Source organism: Chelonoidis abingdonii, chromosome 8 (assembly GCF_003597395.2).
Source record: "Chelonoidis abingdonii isolate Lonesome George chromosome 8, CheloAbing_2.0, whole genome shotgun sequence".
Lineage (NCBI taxonomy): Eukaryota > Metazoa > Chordata > Testudines > Testudinidae > Chelonoidis > Chelonoidis abingdonii.
Window position 1 is genome coordinate 82,406,655 of NC_133776.1, and position 15,968 is coordinate 82,422,622.

The following is a 15,968-nucleotide window of genomic DNA, read 5'->3' on the forward strand; positions in this document are numbered from 1 at the left end:
CCTAATGAAAGAATGGGATTGACTTTTCCCGGAGAATGGACTTTTGTATAGAATCACTAACCATCCCAGGCAACACACAAAAAACAACTGATTTTACATCAACAGTTTCATAAAGCTGTACTGCAATCTTTACATGATGCCCATGGGATCTTGGGTTTGATAAGACCCATGGGCTTCTATGAGACCGATTTCACTGGTCATGGATGAAGACTGATGTTGAGCAGTATTGTATGATGTTTTCACAGTGTATGCAACAGAAGACTCTACCCATGAGAGCTGCTCCACTGTTTCATCTTCACAGTGAAGGCCCTATGAATTTGGTCTGTATGGATTTTCTCACAACTGAACCCGATAGCAGAAATACTTGTAATGTGCTAGTCAGAACTGATCATTTCACAAGGTATACACAGGCCTTTCCCACTAAAGATCAAAAAGCTTCTACTGTTGCTAAAACTCTTTGGGAGAACTATTTTGTGTATTATGGGCTGCCCAAGTGGATGCACTCCAATCAAGGACGGGACTTTGAGAGTCAATTAATTCAGGAACTTCTGACTCTGCTAGGTATAAAAAAAATCTAAAACAACATCTTATCATCCACAGCGAGACTCACAGCCTGAACGATTTAATAGGTCCCTGCTTAATATGTTGGGAAACTTGAATACCAAATTGAAATCTAGATGTAGCCAGCACGTTAGTCATCTTGAGCATTCTTACAGCTGTACCCAAAATGAGACCACTGGGTATTCTCCATATTTCCTAATGTTTGTATGTGAAGCATGATTACTGGCAGACCTCTGTTTTGGGGTCTCAGTGGATGGGTCTTCCCACCAGTCTTATCTCCAGTATGTAGCTAATTAAAAAAAAAAGACTTGTGAGCTGCTTATCAACTTGCTCAGGCAGCATCTGATGAGATGAACCAGGGCAATAAAGGCCGTTATGACCAAAAAGTGTGATACCGCGATCTGCAACCCAGTGATCATGTTCCCTGGAAAACATAAACTTGCAAACCATTGGAATTTGCAGCTCTACATTGTGGAGAAGCAAATGCCCAGGTTACCTGTACATCCACTAAAGCCAGAAAAGAATGGCAGCCCATTCAAGACTTTACATCGAAACCACTTACTTCCACTGAGGCAACACATCAGAATGGAGCTCCATCAGATATCGAGACTATCACTTTACCCAGATCATCTAATCAGAGGAGAGCTTTGATGTCTGAGAGTTCTTCTTGCAACTCCATAGGTGGTGCTAATCCTGTGCCAGTCCCTGCTACCATGATGGACATAACTGGTCCCCCATCAGAGACTGATTCTGAGGTTTACCCTGACTATATATCTATGTATCATTAACCCTCAGATATGTCTCCTGGGTCTGTTGTACTGTCACTTGAGCCAGACCAACCTGAAAGCACAACTAGAACACTCCTTTTAAACCCTTGTAATGTGCTAGTCAGAACTGATCATTCCTTCCTGTGGGAGAAGTCCTTAGGGAGGGCGAAGATGTATGCAACAATCCCCCTGGGTCTTCAAGTGTAGGGAACAAGGTTGCTACAGATGTTACTCCTTCTACAATGGATAATTCTGTGTTGGATGTCGAATCTGACAGAACTTTATTAATACCTCCTGTAGAGGAGGAAGAAGGGATGGTACAGCCCTTAAGGAGGTCCCAGCGAGAAGTCAGGCCCTCTCAGCAGTTAACATAGGATGTGGTTAGAGTGAGCTGTGAGGTGTCCATCCCCATAGCACATAGTGGGATGGATATGCTGAAAGATTTTAAAACACATGTGGAGTCCAAACGAGAATATCCTCTAAGGATGAGCTCTGGTGTTTTTCATAGTGGTGGTCACCTCAGGTTAGATGCCTAAATTGTGCCTATTCTAGTGGACCTATACTTTACCCTTCATTGAATGTTACTCTACCTAGCCGTAGGTATTAAGAACGTATGTATTATATTGTAAATAAATCTGTTTTTCTTTGTTCTGGTTCCTTAATGGGGACATTAAGGATTTTTCTGCTGGGGGGAGAATGTAAGCACTCTGTACTAGAGAGGCCTCTGAACTTTACTGGCAGTGTTCCAGGGAAAAAGCCTGTGTGCTGCAATCGAGCCTTAGTGACTACAACTCCCTTGATGTCTGGGGGAAAGAGTGAGAGACTTCCTCTTCCAGTCCGTGCAAGGAGAGCAGGAGTGAACTCCATTTTGGAAAGAGGAGTGAGATTGCTGCTGTGGAGCTCTGGCCATACCATAGGCTGCTGCTAGGAAGCCAGGAGCTGCTGCTGAGAGCCAGCTGGGGCTTTGATCGGCAGGGAGTCTGAGGCTGTTGGTGGCTTCCATGGAGCCAGGGCAGAGACTGTTGGTGTGTCTAGAGCTGACTGAGGTGGGCCTGCAGTGAAGGACTGTGAGTAACCCCCACTCTTGTTTGGGAAAGTACTTGCAAGGGAAGGGGCACAGCAGAGAGACTGAGTCTGAGGAGAGGCAGAGTGATCTTCCCATCGAACCAGGACCCAGAGCTGCTGACCTTTAGTGGGGCCAGCTCCAATCATCAGAGGGGTTGTGCAGCTTGTTGCCTGGGATGGACTGATACATGGAACCAACAGAGCGCTGTCTCCAGGTGCAGATCTCCAAGCGTGCCCAGGCAAACGTCTGGGACTCTGAAATCCAGAAGAGTGTACGCTCTGGGCTGGGGTAAATGCCAGTCAGATAAGTTTCATTTATACTGTATACTATATTTGTTAATTGATTTTATTCAACTACCCCCTGTGGATTTAAATTAGTAGTGACATTTAATCTTAGTCTGTTATACCCTGTTTCTTTACATTAAGTAAAGGTCTGTTAATTCTAATTTAAGTATATTGGATGTATATTATATATATTTGGTATTTTTGAGTTACACCCAGGCCACAGAATATTAATTATTTTAATTAATTTATTAGAATAGGTTTATTCTTGGAGGTTCCCAAGGCATGCCATTGAATGTGTACAGAGCCGAGCCAGGTGGAGGCACTGCCAATTTTAACTTCTTTTAGGAGTAAAGGGACTGCAACAGAGGGATGGATAGAGGATCCCCACCTATCCAACATCACCACTGGGATACTCAAGATCTCCTTTAATATCAACAACATCAGGCACCCAGGCATGCAGGTGAGTGTTGCCTGCTCCCTAGTCACCCAGGGAGGAAAAGAAGGGTTACAGTTAATAGGTACATTTCACAATATTAATGACTGGTGTGCACTGACTTTCATTTGATACCTCATGCAACATTCTTTAAAGATAAATACTATGACAGCAATGACTTAGGTGTGGTGAGTTTTTCAGGCTTGATAGGAGTTACTGATAGAGCGGTGAAACCTTTGCTGGTAGGCATTAGGGGGTTCCTAGCATCAGAGATGTGAAGTTAACGTAAAAACAAATGTATTCAACCCCTTGAATGAGATGTTACCTGCTAAGAGTATGTGTGCATTGCATGCGTGCGTTAGCCAGAGATATGATGTGAAATATATTCCTTCCTATAATGCAGGGATCAGTAACTTTTGGCACGCAGCCTGCCATGATAAGCCCCTTGGAGGGTTGGACTGGTTTGTTTACCTGCTGCGTCTGCAGGTTCGGCCGATCGCAGCTCCCACTGGCTGCAGTTCGCTGTCCCAGGCCAGTGGGAGCTGCGGGAAGGGTGGCCAGCAAATCCCTTGGCCCACCCCACTTCCCGCAGCCCCCATTGGCCTGGAGCGGTGAACCGTGGCCAGTGGGAGTTGCAATCAGCCGAACCTGTGAATGCTGCAGGTAAACAAATCGGCCCGGCCGGCCAGGGGGCTTACCCCGGCGAGCTGCGTGCCAAAGGTTGCCGATCCCTGCTATAATGTATTTCTGTAATATCTAAGAGATCAAAACTAAGTCTGTAGGTAAGAAAATACGTACCATAATGATGAGCACTGTGCACGCGCTGTTGCCCTGCTCTGCTTATTCGATATACTATGTGAACATGTATAGTAAGCAAATCAGTGGGATTGGAATATCCTTTAGCCAGTGCAGATGAAGCTTTGTTTTATGGCTTTTATTTGTTTGTTTTGTTTTCACTCAAATATCTCCTTTCTTGGGGGTAATTTTTTTTTACATGGCATTTGCAGAACATTTCAGTGTTTGGATTTTTTGACTTTTCACTGAGCTTCATATTGTTAGCAAACAAGTGTGTCTCCAGTTTAGTTAACCTGTCCTTAAACAAGAGGCATTATGTCTGAAAAGGAAGAACTAAAAATAAATTGAGGCAGTTGGAACTTTTTGGATCTGCACATTTCCAAGCTAAGGGCTGGCCCCTACAAATTTTAATTTACAGTAACTCCTCACTTAAAGTCATCCTGGTTAACGTTGTTACGTTGCTGATCAATAAAGGAACATGCTTCTTTAAAGTTGTACAATGCTCCCTTCTAATGTCATTTGGCAGCCAGCTGCCTTGTCTACTGCTTGGAGGAAGACCAGTCCCTCACAACTAGCTGGTGGGGGCTTGGAACCAGAGTGGACCGGCAGCCCCCCATCAGCTTGCCCATCAGCTCCCTGCTCCCTTAAGTTTCCTGTGCAGCAGCTGGCTGCAGTTCAGCTGTCCCTCCCACCACTGCCATGTGCTGCTCCTGCCCTCTGCCTTGGAGCTGCTCCCCGAGACTTCTGCTTGCTGTGCGGGGGGTGGGAAGGAAAAGGGGAGCTAATGTCAGGCTGTCTCCCTCCCCCCTGCTTCTGCACCGTGCTTACCCCATCTTCCATACAGCAGGGCTCAGGATAGAGGGAGCTTGCAGCAGCTGTGGTCTCAGCAAGCTGATCTACTTAACAAGGCAGTGTACTTAAAGGGGAAATGCACATCTCTCTCTCTCACACCCTTCATTCCTGCTGCCTTGTAGAGTGAGAGTTCACCCTTGAGGGCTCAGCCAATTGCTAGTTCATCATTTAGCAGTAAGGGAAATATCCTACCCTCTGAGTCCTCCACTTCAACCAAGCTTCACAGTCATCATCACTGTGTATCCGTATTGTTTGTTTAAAAATTATACTGTGTGTGTATATGTATAATAGTCTTTTGTCTGGTGAAAAAAATTTCCCTGGAACTTAACCCCCTCATTTATATTAAATATTATGGGGAAATTGGATTCGTGTAACATCATTTTGCTTAAAGTCACATTTTTCCAGAACATAACTACAATGTTAAATGAGGAGTTACTGTACTTCATGGGTCCCAGTGACTTGAATGCAACAAGGTGTGGTAATCAACTTTGCTCTCCTGATTCACCGCAGCTCACACTTACCCCACTGAGGTGGATATCATGTAGGAATCATTGCTGGCAGATTTACAGAAGTCTGGTGAAACAATTGTGCTGGATGTGCGAACTGACATAATTAACTACATCAAAATCTTCCCAGTGTAAAAAGATGAGGCTTTTTCATATTTTTAAAAGAACCCAGCACTGAGATGAAAATGTTTCAGTAAACTAGTGTCCAGAACAATGTCGTTCTCCAGTTTTTAACACCACACAACTTGGATGTGTTAATGTTTCAACCCCCTAGTTAAAAGGCACATGCCATTTACACAGCAATGCAAATCCAGCCAGTAAAACTGTGTAAACATCAGGTTTACGCTACCACTTATATATAACAAATTAAAGTGAAAGAGTAAATTGAGTAAATTGTTTACATCCCCTGTGCAAACTGATTTGTCCTCTGTTTACATACATCTGCTTGTCAGAGAGTTTACTCATTAAGAGAGCTGGCACACAAAAAGTCCATATAAATCACTATTTTCCACACCTTTCATCTAGCTGAATACAAGGTTTTAGTGTCTCATACTTAATCTTTGTAAAAAGATTTGATTTCTTGAATTACCTTCAATTCTATGGTCACATCTTCCTGTATAATATTCTGTGTGCAAATGTGGGATGGAAAAGGCACTGAGTAGTTAAGGCAGAGTACCGTCATTAATAATACAAGAGGAATAGAAAGTTTATTAAAGGAATTTGTAATAAAAATGACAATGGGCTTTTGATATCTTAAGAAACATGACATCAATACTCCCTTTTATCTGGTATATGTTTGGTCCTTCCCCATAGCCACAATTGCCTTCCTAACCTGCAATGGATCAGAAGATGCATGAATGACACAACCTAGTTGTTCCTGGGTTTCCTGGTTTCTTTATTAATGACCAATGAATTACCAGGTTACATAGTCTCAGTCTGTTTCAATAGCAAAGTACTTTTATTTCCACTTTAAAAAACTCTCTGAAATTCTTCACCCAATTTAACAGTGGGCGCAGATGCTCAGCTAGGATAAACTGGCTGTGATAAATTGAATTCAGTGGAACAATGCTGAGTTACACCAGCTGAGGATCTGGCTCAATATATATTACAGTTATGCCTTTGGTTAATAAAGTGAAATGTAATTATTCATTTCATATTTCAGATAGAAATATAACTCAGTAGTCTATATGAATCTAATTCTCCTCTCATGCCAATGTAATCTGAGAGGAAGTGTTGAAATCAACAGTTCCATCAGTGTAAAACTGATGTGAGAGAACTGCTGATTTATTGTAAGGAAGTGAAAAGTGATAACACTCATTTATGGGGTAATTTTTCAAAGCTACAAATGATGTGCTCACATGATGCCCATTGATATTTACCATTATTGAGCCAAATTCAGCCCTAGCATAAGTAGGCATAGCGCCCACTGACTTCAGTAGAAATTGCAGCTCTATACACCAGGATGAATTTCATCTATCACTTTTCTAGATCTCTGTATCTCTCTTTGAAGATGCTCTCCTGAGTGTTCTGAAACACCATATATATTGATTATATTTTCAGACACTCCCCTAAATGAAAAAACACTATAAAAAGTCACAATCGCAATAGTATCACCAGTGTAAGCTGCAGTGTTTGGGGCCACTGCTGTAGCATAAGTTAGTGGGGAGGTTTTATATAAGCGTGAGTTCATATCTGAGTTTGTGAATGACTTCAACACCATTTAATTCCACCATTTCTGTTTGTCAGCAGGTATGAAAAACCTACACATTTATCTCTTAATTCAAAAAATGATTTTTTTTTTTTAAAATGCGGTTACCATCTAGCTTCTTGCAAAGCATCATGCTTTGTTCAGCAACTGTCAAAGTGCTAGCAGTTGTCATGTTTCCTGTGCTGGAAGAGTCACTAATTGTGGAAAGTGACATTTGAATGACAGACAGTGAAAGGCCCATCTCTGAAGCTTAATAGCCAAGCTATGAATAGTTCAGATACACCTTTATAAAAATCAAAAGATTAAAGCTATACCTATAAATAATTTTAATCTGATTTAGGAAAACCTCCAATTAGTGACAATAATAAACCACCGTTTTGGTTTCCTTAGCAAATTGATAGTGGTAAAAAGTGCTAGACTGATATAGCCCTGGAGGCTGTAAAGTCTGATATTTATCCAAAGAGCAGGTACAAACTGGATAACAGAAATGTAAATTCCTCCATATTCTTCACAGACACCTTGGTAAAAGCACTTCAACCATAATCTAGAAGGGCGAGATAGGGAGTTTAGACTCCATAGCCCTTTCAGTTCTTGGGCTCTCCGTTGAATCTGCCAAGATTGCCAATTGCAGTGGTAGACTCTGTGTTGTGGACACCTGTCCATAGGAGCTTTACTGAGATCACCAGCTCATTTCACATAGGCCAGTGAAAAGCTGTTGAAAGGCAATGACTTTGGCTCACTACTAACCTGTGTTAGAGTCAAATAGGCGATTTAGTGGTTGTAGGCATGAAAGACCTCATAAAATGAAATATGCTATGAACTTTTGAACAAAAATTAATATTTTTTGTGTGTGGAGAACAGAAAAACCTGACAGAGTAGAAAAACTGAAAAATCCTCTTAAACAATTTCCTTTTACAAAGTCCTGTACTCGACTGAGACCCAGAAGTGTGTTTTATCTTGAGAGCACATATTAAACTGTGTGCGACTATAGTTAGGAGTCAGTTTCATCAGTTCCTTAATTCTTGTAAATTACCTCACCAGAGACACTTTTGCTTGATCAGAGATTGCAAGGTAAATTTTCATTTGTATTTCGTTGCAGCTACTAATAATCTTTATGACCAAAGGAACTGTATTTGTTTTATTCTCGGTGTTTTTTGCATACACCTAGTTTGTGTTCTCATCTGATCATTTTAAATGATATTGAGAAGCACTATTGTCTGTGGTGAAGGAATAAACACTACACTGAGCAGTTCAGAATAATCAGTTGTCTTGATTTAAGATTACTTTGAGTGACAAACATAATATACTGGATGTGCCTACCATTCAAATAGTAGGCAAAGTCCCTGGGACACAAATCCAAAAGTGGTTGTAAAAGTTACGAATCAGTCTTGAATAAATTAATAAATCAAAAGTATTAAATGAATTTAGTTTGTTCATTTTCTCCATAAAATAAACTGTCACCCCAAAGTATATATAGTAGCAATTAGGTCGTCTTTCTCCTAAGTTTAAAGGCTCTATATCCCATTACCCAGTCTGTGGAGTTGCTCCTGATTGTGATTGTAACTTAATACAAATAAATTTAATATCCAATTTTCTAGATTGAGGACCCAGGGAGCTCCATTAACTGTCAGTTCAGTGGCTTAGCTCCCTGTCACAATTGGCTGGACACTGGATATGTCTGTCTTTGCAGAGTTTCTTTGGGAAAATGCTCTTGCTTTCTGAGAGCAGCTGCCCCTTTTATAATGACAATTCTCAGCCCAGGCATGCCTGAAAGGAGGAGAGAGAGACTGCAGTGCGTGGCTCTGGGCTGCATTCTTTCGCTGGCACACACACAACAGGGACTTGAGCTCAGAGCGGAAGCTCTCATTGAGCCAGCAGTAAATGAAGGGGTTGTAGCAGGTGCTGCTCATGGCAAACCAATGGAAAGCAAAGTACAGAGCATTGTTGCTGTGGATGGCCCTGCTGGAGATGAGCACCAGGTAGCAGTTCAGTGGGAACCAGCAGACAGCAAAAACCACCACCACCACCATTAACATCTTCAGTGTCATCTTCTTCTTCCGCTGATGGGCAAAGTATTGCTCCATGGTGACGTCTCCAATGGCATTCCTCAGCCAGAGCTTCTTGGCTACCATTGTGTATGTGATGGAGATCACAAGCAAAGGCAGGACGTACAAGAGTACAAAAGTAGTTAAGTCCAGGTACTTCCAGAAGAGATCAGCAGGAGGAGGGAAGATGGGGAGACAGACCATTCGTATAGTTCTGTTCCTGGAGCACAAGAGGAGAAAACCTGTCAATTCCACAATCATAAGCATATAGTATAAAGGGGTTATGCCCCTTATAAAATACCTATAAGATAGCTCGGCACATATGGTAAACAGATAAAGCAATTCATTCAGACACATGGATTAGTGCTTCTTTAAGTAAAGAACTTAAACTCAAATTGGGCCCAAAATGTAGATTTTTACTTACTTTTTTAAAAAAAAACTTTTATTAAAGCTTCATGGAAAAACAAAAACCCTATTACAATTTACATCTGTCAATTCTAATGGAAATAGTTAAAATGAACCTCCCTCAGCAGTGTCTGCTGCACTGAGAAAATGAAGATGGAACTGACTAATAAAGATAAAAGCAGCAAAGAGTCCTGTGGCACCTTATAGACTAACAGACATATTGAAGCATGAGCTTTCGTGGGTGAATACCCACTTTGTCGGATGCATGTATTCACCCACAAAAGCTCATGCTCCAATACGTCTGTTAGTCTATAAGGTGCCACAGGACTCTTTGCTGCTTTTGCAGATCCAGACTAACACAGGTACCTGATAAAAGATAAAAGTGACTCCCTTTGATTTTCATTGAACATTAGAGAGAAACTCAAAGTGGAAACATGCTGATTGAGCTTAACGTTTTTCCAGTTGTCAATTTTCAGCTAATTTTTACTAACAGAAAAAAATAAACGTGTGTTTATAATTTATGGCTGTTAAATTGAGGCAGCTCCTTAAAAACAAATCCTTGTTTATACACTTACCCAATATCAAATCTTGCTAGATTCTGGTAGATGGCATGGGGCAGAGAGAAGCAGCTGGCCATAACCCAGATTATAATGATGCAAATTCCTCCTTTAGCAGTTGACATCCGGGGTTTCAAAGGGTGCATTATAACCTAAGGAGGACAAATAGTTCAGAGCATGTTAAATCTTCTCATAGCAGGCTTTAAAAAGACTCTATCTGAACCCTTCTGAACTGATAACAGGACTAACTGTTCAAAAACACAGATTAATTCTGGAATGTGATGTACTGCATCAGCAACCGGACAGTTCCCTCCCACCCCCATTGCTGAATTTAGAAGCAGCTAGCAAACATGTTCACAAAGACAACAGACAAAGTCAGCACCAATTACTATGGGAACAGATCAGGCTTTAGCTGTAAGTGATGGTAATGTAACTTGGTCATGTAACTATGATGCCCACATTGGCATTCAGTTGATGTGAAAGAGATTTTTGCAGATTTGATGACTGTGGGGACCAGTTTTAGTGTCTGGCCCACTGAAGCCTACCTCATTTACATTAGAGCTGGGTTTGGCCCCAGACTGTGTTGGCAATGGTGTGGCTCAAATCAGTGTGTGTGTGTGTGTGTGTGTGTGTGTGTGTGTGTGTGTGTGTGTGTGTGTGTGTGTGTGTGTGTGTGTGTGTGTGTGTGTGTGAGAGAGAGAGAGAGAGAGAGAGAGAGAGGGAGGGAGAGAGAGAGAGAGCGAGCTGCTTTATTTTCCACCCTTCTGCNGAGAGAGAGAGAGAGAGAGAGAGAGAGGGAGGGAGAGAGAGAGAGAGCGAGCTGCTTTATTTTCCACCCTTCTGCCCATTGCTTTTGCTTCTGAAGGAAGCTCACAAGAATTGTGGTCTAAAAATCACCGACTGCTACTCTTTCAAATGCTATTATAGCTTTGCATTGTGTAGAGACCTGGAAAGCAAAACTGACACAAGCCTTCCACCGCTGAGGTGGCCTGATCTTGTGGACTGAGCGCAGGGTTGTAAATAATCCCAGCTCTGACACTGATTCCATCTGGGCCCTAGAACAAGTCGCTTCACTTCTTTGGGCCTTATTTTTCCCCATCTGTGAAGCAGGGATGATGATATCTGCTTCACAGGACTTTGGAGAAGGATATTTAGGGTGTACAGTGCCTGGAAATGTAAAGTTCTATATAAATACAAATTACTGGAACAGCTTGCAACGTGGAGAAACACACTGGGTGCCACCCACAGACAACTCCAGAGACCAGCATTGATGACCTTTGAGCAACACAATGCATAGATTATTATGTTGACTACTGACAATGAAAAACGCCTATTTAAATCATCCCAATCGTCTCTTTGCTAATGAAGGTTTCTTCCCTGTACTATTTTCTTGAGTGCTTTTTCCAATTATCAAAGTCCCAAGTGCTAATAGGGCTCCCATCACTTCTTTTGAGCATCTGCTTCACACTGTGATACATCCCAGGATTAGAAAATAAATTCATTTCAGGAAATGCTTTTCCTTGCTCAGTTGCATCCCCTTACTCCTAGATATGTCTCACTGGACTTTTGTTAAAACAATTTCACTCCTGAGCTATTTAAATCCTGCCAATATTAGAGGAAGTTATCATGTTCTCCCTTAGTTAAAATAATATTTATGAATTGTTAGCAAAGCTCAGCAGTCAGACTAACGCTCTGGTTCTTATTTCCCCAACCATTTGCAATCTTTGATCATGCAATATGTAAAATATGGTATTTCTAAACACCTTTCTTGTGAAATGCAATGCTTTGCTCTTGAGTGTTATAGTGCTGGAACTTCTGGTGACCAAATAGGGAAATTTATTCAACATTAGCAGTTTAAAAAAAAACAAAAACAAAAAAAACACACACGTTTTCCAGCAATTGCTTTCATTTTCTCACAGCAGCTGGCATACACAACTGACAATCTGAGCACTTAGTGGGGTTCGTCATTCTTTTGGAACTTCGTCTAACTGTAACATTTGTCGAGAGAAATTTCTTGTCAGTAATAGCTGTTAATATCAATTCCAACTGTGCTAGAAACAATGGCAACCCACACCTGAGTGCACTCTTATGCAATTTTATATCCTAGTGCATAATTGTTAGAGTCAGAAACAATAATCTGGATCCAATCAAATGCTAAATTATATTATCATCCGTGGAAAGGAGTAGGTATGAACTCATGTTATCTGATACAACAAAACTGTAGAGGTTTTTTTCCTTTCACTATTTGCAGGGAACAACTTTGTAGGGGAAAAAATGGGTCCAACTTCAGCTGAATATACAGGAAAATTTTATGCATCTGATAAAGTGGGTTGTAGCCCACGAAAGCTTATGCTCAAATAAATGTTAGTTTCTAAGGTGCCACAAGTACTCCTGTTCTTTTTTTTCTTCGTACAGGAAAATGGTACAGTCCTGCATGTTGCCAACTCCACGCACCCAAAAATCATGAGTTGGGCCACAAAACGTCATGAGTGGCTTAAAGACCATGCAATTTTTTAATTATTTGTATTTGCTTTCTGGGTTTTCATTCTTCAGGTCACCCTTGGGTCATGTTTTCAAGCTTTTCTCCACAACCTTAATGCCTAGAACTTTTTCTTTTGTTTTAAGATAAAAGCTGAGATGCTCATGAAATCACAGGGCACAAGGTGCTGGGCTTTAACAGGTTGAATACTGATTGTTTTCTCTAAAGTATCCCTACATTTGCTAGAGTTTAAATTCAGGGTTATGTGATGCATACCTGGTGTCGATCCAGTGCAATGGCTGCAAGGGTAAGCACAGAAACATGGACAGAACAGTACTGGACAAACCGGCTTATGTGACACATCAGCTTTCCGAAGATCCAGGTACTGCTTACGAATCGCACCTGAAGAACAAACAACATTTGAACACACAGGCCATGCCAAATGTAGATTAAAACAATAGGCATCATCGGTAAAATCAGATGGTGGATGCAAAACGAGGATACTAAAACTTGCCGTCCAGGGTTATTGTGAGAATTAAATAGTTAATATATTTATAAAGTGATGTTGATGTACCATACCCATTTTTGCAGAAAGGTAAACTGAGGGCACAACGGGATAAGAAGGAGAGTGCAGAAATAGCAAACAAACAAATCTGTCACGGCCCGGTGGGGGGCCTGCTGTTGATACATGTGTGAAGTCACTGGAGTTATACTATTGTAATCAAGAAGAGAACTGGGCCCTGTGAGTTGAGAAACCAGATAACACTATAACACTGATTGCCTTCCTCATGGATTTTAACATTGCACTTCTTATTGTGGATTATTTTATGCAGCATGTGGATGCTATGTCTAATCACACTGACATCAGTGGGATGTGGATGTTTTGAAAATGATCTCCTCGGGGCATCACAAACTGTCATGGAAAGTAGTGCATGAAGCCTCCTATTATTCCCAATGAGGTTTTGTTTGTTAGTGTTTGAGCAACAACTGTGACATTCACACTATAACAATCCTATGCTGCTTCAAGCCTGGTGCAAAGTCAATGTAAGAATTTTTTTTTGTGGGGAGGGTAATTGTAATTATTACTTGTTTCCAGCAATGCCCCAAATGTGCTAGGTGCTGTATAAACATGAAAGAAGGCACCGTTCTTCCCCTACAGAGTTTACATTTTCATCCTAGTTGTCCTACTTTTTTTTAAAAGTTCAGACTGAACACTGGGGAAGTTTTTTTGATGGTGAGATTACAAGACTGGAAAATCTCTCAGGGGAAAGGGGGAAGTTATTATCTGGGATATTTAAAGAAGACTAGACAAAGCCTTCCAGAATATACAGAAGGGAAAATTATGCATTACCATGCAGTGGACTAGATGGGACTTTAATTCTTCCATCTCATTCTATTCTTTTCTTTCCAGGTCTCATTATGAAGACAAAGGCAATCTAATCCCAGAGCTAATAAATCCAATCACCCAAACCCAGGAGTTCAGGGGTCATATTCCCCCAGCATGGGAAGCCTACACAGAGTGTGTGATGTGGCCCCAACTCAGCACACACACAGCCATTCCCTTTGAAATCAACCTGTTTCTTAGGGACCTTAACAGGGACAGACACTGCTTATTCAGTTTCCACAGAAAACTGGGTGTACTTCACAGTGCAAAGCCTTCCCCTCTTCTTCATCCTCAGACGAAGAATAGGAGTAAGACACCTGTGTCTCCCCCTGAATCCTGCAAGAAAGTCAGGTTCACACTCCACAGCTTTAGCCACTCCGCTTGGGGTGCATGGACTGCCAAGCCCTGCTTTCTCCAACAGGAAAAAGGGAGAGAGAGACTGTGTAGCAGGACTGAGGTGGACAGATTCCTGCGTGGCCCAGGGAGAGGGAGGAGGTGGAGGAGCTAAGCATGGTCCCTACTTGAGCAGGCAACGCAGGGATATTTATTTTTATTCCTTGGGAATGCAGAAGATGAGGTAGAGCGGAAAGAAAAAGAAGTGGTCTCTGTTCAGGCATTGATCGCATACCCCCCATTCCCGCCACAGACACACAATCACAAACACAATGAATCCACACACCCCTCCCAGAGCTCTGACACACAATCTCTCTCTCTCTCTCTCTCACACACACACACACACGCATTTTGCAAACCTGACAGTAAAGGATGCGGGGCAGGACTAGGACTCGCTTTCCAAGTTAACTCTCGGAAGTTACCGTCCGACCCCCTCGCTATAAAGCTCTGTGGCTCTCTCCCGTCGCAGCGCTGCTGCCTGCTCGGGCCGGCCCATAGCACGCGGAGCGGGCAGCGTGTTCCCGGGAAGGTGCCGGCGGGGCGGCAGGGGGCAGCGGCCAAGGCAGAGCGTTGCTCCCCCAGGCAGTGAGACCGGCGGAGCTGGTGCGGGCGCCGCGCCGCTTACCAGGGTGAACGGCGTGTTCAGGAGGGTGATCATGATGTCCGCCATGGCCAGGTTGACGATGAAGAGGCTGGTGGCCGAATGCATCCTCTTGTTCTTGATCACCACGTGGCAGACCAGGATATTGCCGAAAAGCGAGATGCCGATGATCACCGAATAGGCCACGATGAGCAGCGCCTTCACCGTCCGGCTCTGGGACTCCCCTTCGTACCGGGTGCCCCTGTCAAAGTCCCCCAGGTCGTCCAGGTTCAAGTCGCCGTGGAAGAAGGAGGATCGGTTGGGGAAGCCGTAGAGGGCAGAGAGGAAGTCGGAGCCATTGCGGGTCTGTGCCCGGCGGTAGGGTTTGGAGATGTACTGCAAGGGGAACCACACGTGGCTGCTCATGGCTTCGAAGCAGCGGCGAAGTTCCCGGGGAGTGGAGCGATCCTCCTCCGCTAGGCAGTGCCGCTCGGAGGTGGGAGCCAGGGGGAGAGCCCGGCTTGCATGCTCGGGCTCGTTTAACCGCGGCAAGCCAGGCCAACTCTCAGTCACTTCGGCTCCGGGCTTCTGCCTCCAGCTTGGCTGCTTCGCGCCTTTTCTGCTGCTTCCCCACAAACCGCCCCGCCAGCTTGCTCCCTTGCCTTTTCGCCTCGTCCTTTAGCCTGTCACATTTCAGTCTCCCGAAGTGCTTTTTGGGTGCAATGTCTGCCCTGGAGAAAGACCCCATCCCACCCCCCGGACCTCGTCCGATCCCAGGGACCAGTACAGCCCTTCCCGCTGCTCTCAGTCCTTCCCAGCATCGCTCCGCTCCGCGCTGGAGGCGGCGGGCATTGACTGGGGCTGATCGGTCCCCGCTTTTCCTGTTATATGCAGCAGGCTGGACGACACGCTGCAAGTGCCAGAGCCAATGGGGTCTGTCTCTCTCTCTCCCGACTTGCCACTGAGGCGGGTTTTACAGCCCCAGAGACGGCCGTGGGGGAGCGCGACAACTGTAGAGTTGCAAAGTGGCTGCAGCGGGTGTTTTTAATTCCCCCCGCCCCGCCCAACAGACACAGCCCGCCCTCGCTATGCACCGCTGCGGGAGGGGAAGCTGCTCGCCGGGCTAAACCCAGTCCTTTCGCAGACCCAGAGA

At 43.5% G+C, this 15,968-nt stretch overlaps 1 protein-coding gene across 1 annotated transcript; it reads right to left on the reverse strand.

Moving 5' to 3' along the window:
- Positions 1-6,017: 6,017 nt before the first annotated feature.
- LOC116816583 (G-protein coupled receptor 83-like) lies at positions 6,018-15,684 on the reverse strand. Its single transcript, XM_032765920.2, has 4 exons — positions 14,861-15,684; positions 12,735-12,860; positions 9,998-10,131; positions 6,018-9,237 (listed from the first exon to the last, which is right to left on the reverse strand). The coding sequence occupies exons 1-4, from the start codon at positions 15,239-15,241 to the stop codon at positions 8,613-8,615; spliced, it is 1,266 nt and encodes a 421-aa protein (XP_032621811.1). The 5' UTR covers positions 15,242-15,684; the 3' UTR covers positions 6,018-8,612.
- Positions 15,685-15,968: the final 284 nt, after the last annotated feature.